General features: G+C 52.8%; 1 protein-coding gene and 1 long non-coding RNA gene across 2 annotated transcripts; one reads left to right on the top strand and one right to left on the bottom strand.

Moving 5' to 3' along the window:
- The first annotated feature begins 3 nt into the window (after positions 1-3).
- POLDIP2 (DNA polymerase delta interacting protein 2) lies at positions 4-8,505 on the top strand. The gene is made up of 11 exons (XM_005298270.5): positions 4-264; positions 384-465; positions 999-1,096; positions 1,985-2,081; positions 2,740-2,815; positions 3,500-3,607; positions 3,880-4,016; positions 5,032-5,058; positions 5,261-5,386; positions 6,437-6,516; positions 8,034-8,505. The coding sequence occupies exons 1-11, from the start codon at positions 104-106 to the stop codon at positions 8,146-8,148; spliced, it is 1,107 nt and encodes a 368-aa protein (XP_005298327.2). The 5' UTR covers positions 4-103; the 3' UTR covers positions 8,149-8,505.
- LOC135976632 (uncharacterized) lies at positions 8,056-14,742 on the bottom strand. The gene is made up of 2 exons (XR_010593962.1): positions 14,574-14,742; positions 8,056-10,621 (listed from the first exon to the last, which is right to left on the bottom strand). It is a non-coding gene; the product is annotated as an uncharacterized LOC135976632 (long non-coding RNA).
- Positions 14,743-14,794: the final 52 nt, after the last annotated feature.

The raw sequence follows: 14,794 nt of genomic DNA, 5'->3' as shown, positions 1-14,794 counted from the left end.
CATAACCGGCGGGGGTGGCGGCCCCGCGGTGCATTGTGGCCCGGGGGTGGTGTCAGCGCCAGGCCCTTCCGTTGTCCCGGCTCGGCCGGCCTGGGCGGGCGGCATGTCGGGCTGCGCGGCGCGGCGCTACCTGGCGGCGGCGCTGAGCAGGTGCCGGGTCCGGGCGCTGCCGCTCAGGGAGGCCCCGAGCCGCGGCCTCCGGGCGCTGTGTGCGGGGGGCCCCGGGGCCTCGCAGCTGCCCCCGCGCCGCCACCTCTCGTCCCGGTGAGGCGGGGTCGGGTCCGCGGGCCGGGGCGGGGCGGGGTCCGCGGGGCGGGGCGGGGAGCTGGGCTCTGCGGGACCCCGGCCCCCGCCTGGCCTGACTCGCTGTGGTTCCCCCCCAGGAACCGGGCCGAGGGCAAAGTGCTGGAGCCGGTGGGAGTGTTCGAGGTGCCGAAGCCGCAGGGCAAATACGAAACGGGCCAGGTAGGTGTCAGGCGGGTGCCCGGAGCGCTGGCCCTGCCCTCGCTGCGGCAGAGCGGAGAGACTCCGGCCGCTGAAACCCGCCTTAGCGCCGGGTGCTCTGCTCTGCTCGCTCCCGAGCATCGTCCCTCCAGCAGCAAGGGAGAGTGAACCTGCCCCCGCTGTGCCGAGCCCTCGCAAGCCCGTCTCCATTCCTGGCCTCGCTGCGCCCCCGACCAGCTCTGCCTGCGGCTCCGACAGCTCCGGGGTGTTTAGTTCCCACTTCTCTCTCCTCCCAAGCCTTCTCCGTTCCCTCGTTCTCTGTCACCACTCTCCTCTCTGTCAACAGGCCCAGAAAATGGAGCATGTCTTAGATTCTTTCTTCTCCCCTGCCCCATCAACCCAGGTTCTGCCCAAATCTTGCTAGTTCTCCCTGCATAATAAAAATAAAATGCTGCTGCTTTAGAAGTGCGAGGTTGTTACCCTTTTTTTGAGGTGCGTTTTAATCTCTTGGCTGTGATTTACACAGAACTAAAGTTTATGATTCCCCTTTTCAGCTGTTTCTTCACAGTGTATTTGGCTACCGAGGAATAGTCCTGTTTCCCTGGCAAGCCAGGTTGTATGATCGGGATGTTGCTTCTCCTGTTCCAGAAAAGTAAGGATTTACATTTGTTCATTTACTCCCATGCTGCTTACGCCTTTCACTGTTCTTCCTGGTCAGGATCACAGAGGTTTTAGGAAAGAGTGAGGCAAAGCCTTGGGTGACTTTTGTGTGAGCATCAAACTGGGAGAGATCAGCTCATAATAAGAGAAACTATTTTGGTATTAATTTAGACGAAGTTAAAAGATGGGAGGAAGGTTTTAGGGAATGGTGTGTGTGCTTTAGAAAACAAATGGATGGTGGAATTGTATGTTAACGAAAGAAACTCCTGTGGCTTTAGGTGTAGGTTGCTGTATAGGTAACTAGTGATTTGAACTGGTTGGCCTTGGCTCCAGTCTTGGTAAGCTAGGTTCAGTTCAGCCTTCTCGGAGATGGAGCCTCCTTGTCTTTCACCTTCCACTCCATGCAACTGATGAACCCCGCAAGTGAGTCTTGTGGAACATAGATAGGACTGAGGAGTGAACACATTGAAAATAAGGGCGGAGTGAAAGCATTAACCCAGATAGGAAGCCTGACTGACTAGTGAGACACTTCTCAATCTCTGGAAATGGGGGCTATCATGCCACTGACATGGATATATATATATATATTGGCATCTCTCATCATTTATTGCTGTATGTGTGGGTGGTGTGAATCTCACATTGACTGAAATGGAGTGACTGAAGATCCTGCAGTGTATTCAGAACCCCCTTTTCCTTTAAGAATGAACTTGTTGCGGGTAGCAACTGTTTGTACTTTATCCACAATATCAGAGATGCAACCTGATGTATGACCAAACTTATTCCCACTCTGTCTCACTTGCTGCTGGCAGGTGTAATCACATCCGTAGGGTGTAGGCTAGTGAAAGGAGCTCTTGTGCTCAGAATTTGTCTTTCTCTTTAGGAGTGAAAGTGCAGCAGGTCATGGATCCAAAGAAGTCAAAGGCAAAACTCATACCTACTATCAAGTGCTAATAGATGCTCGGGATTGCCCACATATAGTAAGTGTCTGATAACCTTGTTCTTGACACCCAAAGATCTCCCTCTTCTGTTAATTCCTTAGATGCAGACAGCAGCTGTAATGAAAGGCTGGGAGCGTGCTGTTAATGTTGTTCCTCTATGGTGGGAATGTTTGGAACAGGGGTGACTGACTGGATCTGTTTTACCAGGTCATCATTCTGCTAAGAAAGATCATCAGAAATGTTTAACCATTACTCTTCTGAGTAGGTCATTTTTCTTCTGCCTAGGTTAAAAGCGACAGAGTCCCGTGGCACCTTATAGACTAACAGACGTATTGGAGTATAAGCTTTCGTGGGTGAATACCCACTTCATCAGACATATTCACCCACGAAAGCTTATGCTCCAATACGTCTGTTAGTCTATAAGGTGCCACAGGACTCTTTGTCGCTTTTTACAGATCCAGACTAACACGGCTACCCTTCTGATACTTGACAGGTTAGGTAAAGGCAATAGGAACAAAATCTTTTTAGTTGGTGTTTGAATTGTGATTTTTCTCTAGGAGATTAAAACAAGAGAAATGTTTGTTCTGAGCTGAACTGGTTAAATGAAATAAATGTACAATCTTGAGAGAAGAAGAATAAAACTGCTGTCGGCCCACAGTATTGTCCATTCGAAGCGCTAAATCCCCCTTATTTTCAGTCTCAGAGGTCACAGACGGAAGCAGTGACGTTCCTGGCAAATCATGACGACAGTCGAGCTCTCTATGCCATACCAGGTGAGTAAATAGCTGCTCTTAAGCTTTCTGGAGAGTGCAGATTCTCGTGAGATCAGGCGAGGAGGACCATGAGAGGTACCATCACTAGTGAAGTCTAGTAACAGCAGTACGTAGATCTACCCCTGGAATGCCTTGTCCTAGGTGCAGTTTGTAGGCCTCTTGGAGAACAGTCGAGTGACTGACATGCACAGCAGTGTGAAGAGGTATGTTCAATTGGAGTCGGTGGCTAGGCGAGTGAGGGAGTCTTGACTGTTGCTCAGATACTTTGAGCTGTTGACCCCAAACCCCACTCTCTCTACTTAGCAGTAGATATTCTCAGATCCTACACCCTGCATTCCTTTCGCCTCCTTTATTTCTAGGGCTGCTGGATCTCTGTTTCTCCTTCTGTTGTGTTCCCTATCTGAAGTCCTTGTGTGATAGTCTAATCACTTCTGCAGCCATTAGTGACTCAAGAAGAGAATTGGAGAAGTATGTATCCCTTTTGAAGAAGGTGGTAAAGCGAGTTGTGAAGAATTATTGCCAGGGAGTATCCTGTAGGTTGAGGATAGTTTTGCTAGTTTAGATTTCCTCTGCCAGGCCCTTTCTTTACTACTCATTAGTGTAATTTATTGCCCTGCTAAGATGCTTCCTGTGAATCTCCCTTTGCTGATGGCATTTAATGGCTGATGTAGGCTTCTTCTCTAGGTCTAGACTATGTAAGCCATGAAGACATCCTTCCCTACAGCTCCACCGATCAGGTGCCAATCCAGCACGAGCTCTTTGAGAGGTTTCTTATGTACGACCAGACAAAAGGTAACTGCATGCCCCTCGAGCCTTGCCCTAGAGAAAGCCTCTACAGAGCCGTGTGCTCCTATAAGGCACCTTCATAAGGAAAGACCGGCATCTGCAGCTCATTGTCTTAGGTGCAGTGCATTACCCATGGGGTGAGAGGCTTTGTTCTAGCAGAAGCATCCTTAGACAGACCTCTGTAACCATGTAAAAGCTGCCGCTCTGTCTGAGAGGCGGGAGTTCAGTAGCTTATCTATAGCCTTTTGGATAAACTGTCATCTTTCCACTCCCTGCAGTTCCGCCTTTTGTAGCGAGGGACACGCTGTGTGCGTGGCAGGAAAAGAATCATCCCTGGTTAGAGCTGTCTGATGTGCACCGAGAAACCACCGAGAATATCCGGGTCACCGTCATCCCCTTCTACATGGGCATGAGGGTAGGTCTGGGTCTTACCTAGCGTGGACACCATTGTTACTCTCTCCACCCCATTTAAAACACCCCCATCCTTTCTATGGGCCAGTGCAGATAGCGCCGAGTCCTGCTGCAGCATCTTGCTTTCGTCCTGTGACCTGGCTTCTTGTTCTAGTTGCATCCTCACATATCATTATCCTCAATGGTCGTGAACATGGAAACATGGGACAGAATGGTTATGGGAACATCCCCATCTCAGCCCCTGCTAGTTGTTAGCTGAGTTCTGTGAAACGCCTTGGGCTGCTCTGTGGGAGAGGTGCTACTAAAGGGCAGGTGAGAATTTTCACAATGCCTGTATCATTAACACTCCCTGCTGTTAGTGTTGGATGTAAAATGGCACCAGCGCAATCTGGACCGCAGTGAGTTACACTTAGTCGCCCCGCCTGGGGTTTGACACTCGGCTGCTTTGCCTTCTCCCTGGGGCTGAGGAGTTCCCTGATTAAAGCTTTCTGGATTCAGCTGACACCCTGTGCTTCGGACACCCCGCTGCTCGGGGTTCAGCTTGTGTATTAGCCAGCTGTCTTGTGGGGTGGAGAGCTGGGGATTTACACATACAGTTTCAAAATAAACAATGCTTCTAGGATCAGTAGGATTGTAAGGCAGCCTTGGACCACAACACAGGCAGGCCCTGATGGAAGCTAAGCTTCTGGAGAGCTGAACTGGTATGTATCCCATCTGCTAACCAACAGCATGTGGAGTTGGGCATCCTCTAACAGCACAGAGGTATAATTAACAGGGGTACCCATGACTGGTCAGTTCTCCAGTCACTGGTGGATCCCTGGAGCTCTTCTGTCACAGTTACATAGATGCTCAGGCCAGTGTTACCCTGGGAATGAGGGACTAACTCATGGGTGAATTTGGAGAGTGCCTCAGTCTGTGCTGCCCAGTCAGCCCTGCGTGCTTGTGCTGTGCTGATCGCTGAAGGGGCATTGGTGCTGAGCTGAAGGACATCTATTAAACTAGTTTATTTCTCTTGACAGGAAGCCCAGAATTCCCACGTCTATTGGGTAAGTGCCTTGTGCTTCTGTAAAACAGCCGGAGGAGGAGGAGGGCATTTCTTTGCTGTGAGGTGCTGGAAGCCCCACCATGGCTATGGACAGATTTATCATGATGGGCTCTGAGGGCGGGTGGCATCAGCAAGTGGACCTGATACCTGGCCTATTGGCGGCTGGCTCCAGCTCCTGACGACTTTGTCTCTTGCCTCTCTAGTGGCGTTACTGTATCCGCTTGGAGAACCTTGACAATGAGGTGGTACAACTGCGAGAACGGCACTGGAGGATATTTAGTTTGTCTGGCACCCTGGAAACTGTCCGGGGCCGAGGAGTTGTGGGAAGGGTAAGTATTGCCTGATATCTGTCCCCCAAATGGAGGCTATGTCTGAGCACTCGCCCTGGGTTGATTTATCAGTATGCGGCTTAATGGGCACTTCCAGTGACTGCAGTAAGTGTGCGCTGTGAAAGAGTCATGTGCACAGTTCCTTGCAGGTTCTGTCACTCCTGAGGGAATTCTGCACCGAAAAATTCTGCGCGCAATACTTTAAAATTCTGCAAATGTTATTTGTCAATAAATAAATGTGGCTCCGGCATGACAGTGGGGAGCACAGGGCACTGGCTGCATTGAGGTGGGAGATCACCCTGCAGCCTCCACCGCTAGTTCCAGCATCTATGCCTCACTCCACAATCCCCTCCCCCGCCCTATTCCACCCCCCCCTTCCTTCCCCACTACCTCTTCTCCTTACCCCCCGTCCCTCCCCTCATTTCCCCGCTGTGCCTTACCCAGCCCCACTGCGGGCACACGCTGCTGCACAGAAGGGGAGCTCGACAGGCACTAGGACCCAGGAGGCGGCGTTCAACTGCAGAGTCAGAAGAGCTGCAGCCCCCTTCAGCTAGGCAGCTTGCAGAAATGGGGGAGCGGGGGGGCACGTAACCCTGCATGCCCCCCATGCCTCGCCTCTGTTTGGGGGCAGTTCCCCCCAAAACTGTGCCAATGGTCGTTCCCCCTCCCCCGCACGCCCTCCCTTTGGTTCCCTGCTGTTTTCTGCCTGCCCCAGGGGTGGGGCTTTATGCAGGCTCGCAGTCCTGCAGAATTACCCCAGGAAGGAGCCCAGCAGAAAGTGCAGATTTGGTCAGCAGAGGGTTGTTCTAGTTCACTCAGTCCCCCAATCTGACTGGGGGAGAACTGAAATACGGTGTCCTGCTGGTGCTGCTTATTGGGTGTGGCCTTTATTATGGGGGTGGTGATGGCAAGAAGAGAAACAATTGCTAAGCAGCATTTGAAGCCTGAGGAGCTCTGCTGATTTTGTTGCAAAGCAAATCTGCCAATGGCTGGCTGTGGAGAAATCTCGGGGGATCTGACTGATACAGTGGGGTCTCTTTGTGTCCTCAGGAGCCAGTCTTATCCAAAGAGCAGCCAGCATTTCAATACAGCAGCCATGTCTCACTGCAGGCATCCAGTGGTCACATGTGGTAAGAAACATTCACTGTTGTGGTAGTGCAGAGTCCTCAGTTGGAGATTAGGACCCCGAGACAGTCTGTGTCCCAGAGAGCTCACAGTCTGGGGTTCTGACAGGACTCAACAGCTGGTGGGTGTGGACAAGGCAACTAAAGGTGGCTGCACGTTTGCATAAACCAGGCTGTAGTGATAGTTCCAGGAACCCCTGCTGTCCGGGAGCCCTGGCAGAGACTCCGAGCTGGTTCCTCCTTCTTCCCCAGTTTCTCCCTTGCGACGGAGCTGGGCCCTTTCCAAATGATCTGCTTATATTATCAGCTCCCCGGCATGTTCCCTCTTGAGTCCCAGAGGCAGGGTTGTATGGGCTCTTGTACCCTCGGGCCTTCCTTTAGCAGAACCCACTGGAGGAAATGCTAGTGAAGTGCACTGACTTTCTCCCAGAGTGAGTCTGAAATTTAGTGCCCAAAGGCCTGACGCTTGGGATTGTTCCTGGCTTACGCAGTCCCATGTACTTCAGCAGCATTGAAAACTAACCACTCGTTCATTAAACTGTGCACATTGTGGAGAGGTGTCACATGACCCCTCTCTTCCCCACCTTTGAGCACACCTTTCTCAGAAGCTGGGGGCTGCTTTGCAGACACTTGTATCTGAGCTGGAATTACTACAGCAGACCTGTCCCTTCAGGTCTTGCTAACTCAGGCTTTCACCTTGCATGGGTAGGGATTCCTGACTAGCTGAATGAAAGATCCCCTGGGAGTAGAGTGCAGCTCGTTGTAGTGCCCTCCTCCCCAAAGTCTGAAAGGAAAGACAGGCGCCACAGCTAGGAAGCCATTCCAGTAGTGGGGAGAGGAAGGGGCTGGAATCACCAAGCCGCATGGCTTCCTTTCTAGAAGATGGTCTTCTCAGGTGATGAAGAATCTGACTCAGAGCTATTGTTTTATCTATCAAGACCCCTCCCTGTTAGCTCACATCCTGCATCACACAAGTTTGCTTTCCTGAGGCAGTGGGAGACCTGCTGGGGAGTTGACTTGTCTTACCTGTGTACGGAAATGTGTGTTCAGTGCTTAATCTTCCGTTGTGAAATTGTGAAGCAGAAACTTCAGCTTCCAAACTGCCTGTGATGGGCCTTTAAGGACTGATCCCAGGTTGCTGAGCCATTGGGGCTTCGGCTGGTAAATAAGAATGTGAATTTGACCTATTTGCAAACTAAACTCAGATGGCCTAACCTAGCCTGTCTCCGGCCTGGCCTGAGCAGAGCATTGTCCGAGTTATCTGGGGGTGGCTTTAGGCCTCTCCTCCCCCCCCTCCCCCCGGGGTGGCCTGCTCTGTGTTGGGCTAACCGCCTTGTCATAAGTGAGTCACATGGCCGGTGATGCTTTCCTGCCGGTGGGAGGATTCTGCGAAGGCAGGCCCCTGCAATGCCAGAGTGCAGAAAGGTTGATGCCCCTCCCCCCAGGAGTTGTCATTCCATTCCTGCACTGTGAGGGGCGTGGTGTGCATTGGTCTCAGTCTGGTCTCTAACTTCGTTTTGCAGGGGTACTTTTCGGTTTGAGAGGCCTGATGGCTCCCACTTTGATGTCCGAATCCCACCCTTCTCATTGGAAAGCAACAAAGATGAGAAGACGCCTCCCTCTGGCCTTCACTGGTAGAGCAGCCTAAGCACGGTACCCCAGGAGAACAGTCGTGCAGTGCAGATCTCTGGTTCCCACCCTGCTGCAGCCAGGGATATGGAACTTCTCACTATTTTAAACCATTTTGTTTTAACCATTGCTAAAGGGGAGTTTCTGAACTTTAACACTGGCTCTTTCAGGCTGCTTGTAAGCATCATAAGCTGTATTAGTGAATCCTTACTTCCCCCCGGCGCTGGCTGGTGCCCGAGCTCGGGGCGTTTAGGACTGTGCTGCTGTGAAGTTGGGCCCACTCAGCAGGGCTGGGCCCTTCCCAAATGTGTTTGAATTCTCTGGGATGTGAGGTTTCTCTTTAATAAACTGGCCCTTCTAGTTGTAGCCCATCTTCCTTTGTGCGCCAAGGCATTGGTCTCACGGCCAGCTTGCCCCAGGCTGTGCAAAGCTCCATCAGCCCAAACCTCTGTGCCTGAGAAGGTGAGAGCTGGCTGCGCCATGTCGGTAAGGCGCTCCCAGCCCTGGAATGCAAACGCCCCTGAAGAAGCCTGGTAGCGTGTGCGGAGTGCACCATTTGGCGGGGTGTTGCTTGCCAGGCTCTGCCCTGAATTGCTGCCAAGCCCCTGCTCTAACCAAATGGGTGCAAAGGGTGAACAGCATTGAGCGTGGGCATGCGCAGAGCAGAGTGCGTCAGCACTTTGTGCTCTGAGACCGCAGCAGTCATTGTGGTCAGCCCAGCCGAGTTAAAGGTCACTTGGAAGGAGCCCCTCCCCCTCTGCAGGCCACACACTCTACCTAGCTTTGAAAATGTACAGCTCAGTGACTGCTGCTGACAGCCCCTTCCCTGCAGAACTGTGACACTGGCTGTGCCCTGGTTTCTGTCCTGCATTAGCAACTCCTGCTTGGACAGGAAAGCTCCCCTCTGGGAGTTAGAAACTGGTCTGTAGCCTGGCTCCCCCGAGGAGGTGCCTTACAGGCAGTGCAGAAAGGTCAAGGTCTGGTTCAGAGCTTTATTCCCCAGCGTGTGGGCTTGGAATGGGGTGTGCTGTGACTCCTCATGCTGCACACCTGAGCAAACCAGGGGCTGCTTCTAATTCAGGTTGAATGTAGATGGGGGGTGCTCGAGTATAGCAGTGGGGGTCCCTTTTGCACGTGAAGGTCCCACACCTCCCCAGAAGCCAGAGGTTGTCTTTCTGCATGTTGGGAGTGGAGTCTGAACAGCTCTGAGAACCTGTGGATGGGCCTGCAGGAGTGTGGGGTACAGTGAAGGCTTCTGATGCGACAGACCCCCAAGACACTTGTATTAAGCCTGCAGCTGGTAACCTCGGTAGCTAGGCTCCTTCCCTGACCTACCATGAGTAATCAAAGTGAAAGCAGAGGGTGTGTATGCAGAATATTCAAAGATCAATGGCTAATTGCTTCCCTGGCTAGTCAGACATTCTGGGTGATTAGTCTTGTCCTGTCTTCCTTTCTCCATCCAAACTGGGCTCTCCTTCTGCACTCCCCAGTTTAGTAGGGCTGTGGCCAGGAAATGAGCTTCTATTTGTGCAGAGGGCATAATCAGTAACTTTGGATCTAAGCAAATAAAAAGCCATTTCTTCTCCACCCTGTTCTGTAGGATGTGAGGTAGGGGAACATTCATTGCACAATCCTGTGCAGGGCCCCGGCAGGATGACATGCTTGGCTCGGTACTGTGCCACCCCAAAGGGACAGAGTTAAGTTATTGGGAAGGGCTTGGTCATCTTTGTGCAGAAGCAGAGGCTTCCAGGAAAGGGGTCTAGAATGGCCAAAGCCCTGATCAGCTAGCTTGCAGTTGCACAACTCTGGTGCCCAGTCTGCAGTAGATGGTTTGAATTCACCTGCTGTGGCTAGCTAAGCCATGGGCAGGAACCAGAATGTGGTTTCCAAATGGCTGGAGTTCTTGTGTGAAGAGAAAAGCTGTGTGAAGAGAGGGCGTTGTAGCTGCATCCTGGCTCCCCAGCCCCTCTTTCTTGTAAACTCTGTGCCTGGGGAACTGACTTTGCTAGAGCAGCCAGAATTAACCTAAAATGATGGCTGTCAGTCAGGCGAGGTGCGCTCCCGGACACACGTCTACACAGGGGCTTTGAGTCTGGGGGGTGTGAGGGGAGCTAGGCAAGTGTGACATGGGGTGCAGGGCATTTCCCAGGGGTGACTAACGGGGAGGAGCTGATGTCATTGGGCAGCACTTGAGGCAATTGCCCTCCATGGCATTGAGGTGGCTTGTGACTGAGACTATCACCTTTTTCTAGGTGCCCCTCTCTTTCGCCCTTGATGGCTCAGCGGTCATGGTTCTCATTCTAGAGTGACAGCTGGTGCTACTGCCAGACAGAAGACATTGGTCCGCTCTCGGTGCAGCCCTAAATCCAACTGTTTCTGGGTGGGCCTAATGATCAGGGCGGGTCTGTGCACAGGGAAATCCGAGCAAACAGCGCTGAGACCTGGAGTGCCAAGTTGTCTTCCCTCCTTGCCAATGGGAAACCTGCATATGAGAGAGAGAGTGTGTGTGTGTGTGTGTGTGTGTGTGTGTGTGTGTGTGTGTAAAAAGCTGCTGCTTGCACGGCTTTCCCACAGGCTGGCTTTACTTTGCCATGTACATAGCTGTACAAATCATTAATCAATAAAGTGTTGAAGTAACTGCTGTGAGCTGTGGCTCTGATTTTCCCAGATGTGCCCCTGGGCCCCAGCCTTTCCCCCTCCCCGTTTTGCTCTGATTGCTTCTGCAGGGTGGCCCCTACAAACCATACATTTGTCAGTGCCCTTGGTGAGGCAGGTACTTAACAGCGGCTCTACTTGGTAAGCCTGGCATTCATTGGGAGGCTGCTGCTGTGTCTGACTCCAGATCAAATTTGTTCCATTTACAAGTGCCATGATTTCTTTCTAACTGCCAGCTCTGAATGATCCCCGTGAAGTTTGAAAGACCAGCTGGTTCTCCATCTTGTGTCCTCAGCAGCAGTAAAGGTTCTTCCACCAACTCTGTCCTCGTGGGATACCTGTTGCCGTAGGACGGTTGGCATCAGTAAACGGGATTAGACGTGGGGTCCATCTAGCCCAGGGGTCGGCAACCTTTCAGAAGTGGTGTGCCGAGTCTTCATTTATTCACTCTGATTTAAGGTTTCACGTGCCAGTAATACATTTTAACATTTTTAGAAGGTCTCTTTCTATAAGTCTATAATATATAACTAAACTATTGTTGTATGTAAAGTAAATAAGGTTTTTAAAATGTTTAAGAAGCTTGATTTAAAATTAAATTAAAATGCAGAGCCCCCCGAACCGGTAGCCAGGACCCGAGCAGTGTGAGTGCCACTGAAAATCCGCTTGCGTGCGGCCTTCAGCACCCGTGCCACAGGTTGCCTACCCCTGAGCTAGCCCAATGTCCTGCCTCTGACACCAGCCAGGACCAGCTGCTTCAAAGGAAGATGCAAAAAACCCCGCAGAAGGCGATTATGGAAGAACATGTCCCCCAGGGGCAGTTTTCCTGGCCCCTGCTGGAGAGCGAAAGAGGAGGGTTTATGGCCATCTTACAAAAGGGGCATCCTGCCTACGAAGCTATGGCTGTGCTCGTTATCTAGGTGAATGTCTCATCCTCCTTTGAATCCCACTAGGCAACTGGCCTCTACGAAATCTTGTAGTAATACGACCCTTGAGTTAATTATTCCTTCAGAGACTTGCAGCTTTGCAAGCAATGTTGTTGCTGATACACAGGCAGGACTGGAATCTGCTCTGGGAGCTGCATTGGCACCATGAACTAGCAGGAGTGATAATCAGTTAACGCTTTGTCACTAGGATGAATTGCCCTGGCCCTGATGCACCCCAGAGAACTGCTGAGGATTGAAGAGCTTTTTTCACAAGTAGACACCCACTTTTCTAAGCAGTGCGATACTTTAAAGATGCTGTGGCTAGGTCCTGTGCTGCGAGACAAAGGAAACGTCCGCCTCTGAAAGGCAGGGAAGAAAATGCCCTTTTCTGTGGCATCCCCAAATCCTTAGTTTGTGAACTTGAGGGACGAGCTGCCAGCCATTGACGAAGAGCTGTGCTTGGGTCACAAACGAGACTCCTGCCCATTCAAACCAATGCTCTACGGGCAGAGTCTGCAGAATCATCCCCACTTCAGTCCAATGGCTGAATTTCCCCCCAGTGGCAGGGCTGCTGCCAGGTGATCAAAGTACTGTGAAACCACAGACCCGCTTCCTCTCACCATGACAAGAGCAAGCTGGTGAAATGCTTGTGGGGAGCTGGGTGTAAGGGTGAGTAGACACCCCCAAGGAGAGAGCACCTGAATCCCCTGGGCCGGCCACAGAAGGGGCAGGTAAGTCATTGCTTCCCATGTAGTTCATATATGGAATAGCCTGCCTCTTCTATTCAGCTGTAAGGCCACTATGTCCCCGTTTAGTGAGAGAGTTAGAGACAGTTGCTGTGGGATTTAAGGCACCTCTCCTTGAAATGCTCCCAGGGGCTAATCTGGCTGGGTTGTAGGGATTGTTGTCAGGGGGTGGGGAGTGTTCAACTCCCCTCCCTAACACAAAGGTCTGTCTTCCCCTTTTCTTCTGAGGGGGGGCTGCTGGGAGCATCGCTCCTGTCACCAGGCTCCTTTGCCTGGCTTTGCACTGCACAGTTACAGCTGATGGAAGAAAAGGCGTTTGTCTGTGGCTGTCTCTCTATTTAAAGAGCAGAGGTGGTCGTCACTGCGTGGCCCCTCCCTTCAGATGTGCCAACATGGGATGTGGCTTGTTTTTTCTCTTGTATCCTCTAATAAACAATAGAGTGAATGACTTCCCAAGAGCCCTGCCCATGCTGCCCCCGTTGGGGGGGAGGGTCCCTACCGAGTGGTCTGAGTGTTCCATTCCCCTGGGGCAATGTTGCCTCCCTGCACTGCGTGTGAGCCCCCATCCATGGAGCCTGCTGGGTGAGAGGCAGGGGAGTTATTCTTTACAGTGGGGTTTCTCTGCTTGTCTTTGGACAGGCAGTTCCGAGACCCCCACACACTGCAAGTTGCTGGAGGGGACCAGGAGTTGCTGGCCAGTCCAGAGAACAGGTCACTGTCAGGCTCATCCTCATGCCCTCAGAAGTTAGGATTGTCAGGGGTGTCGTGGGTCCTCATGTCCACGCCCCCTCCCCTCCTGTTTCCTGCCCTGGCTTCCCCTTGTGAGATCAGACTCTGAGCAGTTCCGTGCCTGGTGTCTGTTCCGAGGTGGTATGTGCTGTTCCCATGTGGAAATGTCTCTCCCTCCAGCCTCAGATAACTCTCCCTGTCTGCTCCCCCCATACGAGTGGCCAAATCTCTTTTGCTTTCCCCTCTATGCCCCTCACTGTCTTCGGCTCCTTGTCTGCGTTAGGGGTGAGGAGTCTCTGGAAATAATGACAATGCCGTTTGAGTTGCACAGAATCCAGAGGCAGCTGCTTGGCGTTTCCAGTAAATAACTCATCTGTCCCATTTCGAACGCGGAGCCTTGGCCTGGGCTAAGAGAATAAAATCCCAGGGCAGGTAACACACAGGAACCTCTGCTGGATGGTTGCATTTCTGGGTGATGCCCTGGGTACAGGGAGTGTAGTAATGTCATATGGGGAAGGCAGAGGAGGGGGGCACTAAGTCATGGCTGCCAGCCAGACCCCATGCACAGCCGTGGCTAAGAACCAGACACTCTTCAGAGCCATCAGAGGAAAGTTTCCTGTCCTAGATGCAGCAGCAGAAGGGGCTTTCCTTGTATTCCACTGCAGCTGGCACTTGGACTGGAACGATCCAGTCTGTTACTGCCCATGTGAACCCTGGAGCTCCCTCACAGGCCAGATCACCATGGCTCAGAGGTGGATATTGATCACTCCAGGGCCTGGTGGAAAGGGGCTTCACCCCTGGGAGGACAGCAGCGTGACTATCCTTGTGACCCCTCCTGTGTATTTCCCCTGCCCCCAGGACTTGCTGCCCTGCACTAGAGTGAGTGAGGGAGCCAAACAACTTACCTTCAGCCACAGATGGTGCCTAACACCAGTGGCTTTTCCAGCAGAGATGGACACTGCCCACCTCCACCCCTTCCCTGCCTCTCCCCGCACATGCACTGGGCCAGGAGCAAGGCGGGCTCCATGGGGGTGATGCAGGCACGTTCAGATGTTTGCATCTATGTCTATATTGGTGCCTGGGGTGCAGGAGCTAGACACTGCCATAAGGACTGACTCTGATCTCCCAGGAAGGGGAGTGGGAACTGAGCTAACTGACGAGCAGAGAAAACGGCTGCCATGAGAACTACGGCCCCGGTTTGGATCATGGGAGAGTCGGTGTCTGTGTCGCCTTGTGCTGCGTTATCAGGCCCTTGGGCTCAAGCTGCATTTTGGAAAATGGTGCGTAACATCCCCGGCTGCCCCCCACCAGGGCTCCCCCAGGGCCGCTTTCCGCGGGGCTCCCCGGGGGGGGGGGGGACTGGCTTGCTGGGCTCACGGACCTAGGGGCTGGGACGCGCTGAGCGTGTCTGTCTCCGCCCAGGTATAACGAGCCCGTCGCCGGGGGCTGCAGCGGCGCCTCGGCCCGGCCCGTGACCAGCGGCCTGGTTCCGCCCGGCCCCGGGCCCTCACGCCTGCGCTGACCGGTCTGCTGGGCTCGGCGGCTCCCAGTTCTTCCCGCTTGAACCCCTGCCTGGCTCCCCCCCTACTCCCAGTATCCTCC

Source organism: Chrysemys picta, chromosome 19, assembly GCF_011386835.1.
Source record: "Chrysemys picta bellii isolate R12L10 chromosome 19, ASM1138683v2, whole genome shotgun sequence".
Classification (NCBI taxonomy): domain Eukaryota; kingdom Metazoa; phylum Chordata; order Testudines; family Emydidae; genus Chrysemys; species Chrysemys picta.
The sequence above is the reverse complement of the archived record's forward strand: the minus strand, read 5'-3'. Positions and strand labels throughout refer to the sequence as shown.

Coding starts and splice junctions, on each gene's coding strand:
- POLDIP2 (XM_005298270.5), top strand. CDS start 104: ATGTCGGGCTGCGCGGCGCGGCGCTACCTGGCGGCGGCGCTGAGCAGG. Junction 2,816..3,499: donor AGCTCTCTATGCCATACCAG/GTGAGTAAATAG, acceptor CTTCTTCTCTAG/GTCTAGACTATGTAAGCCAT. Junction 3,608..3,879: donor TATGTACGACCAGACAAAAG/GTAACTGCATGC, acceptor CACTCCCTGCAG/TTCCGCCTTTTGTAGCGAGG.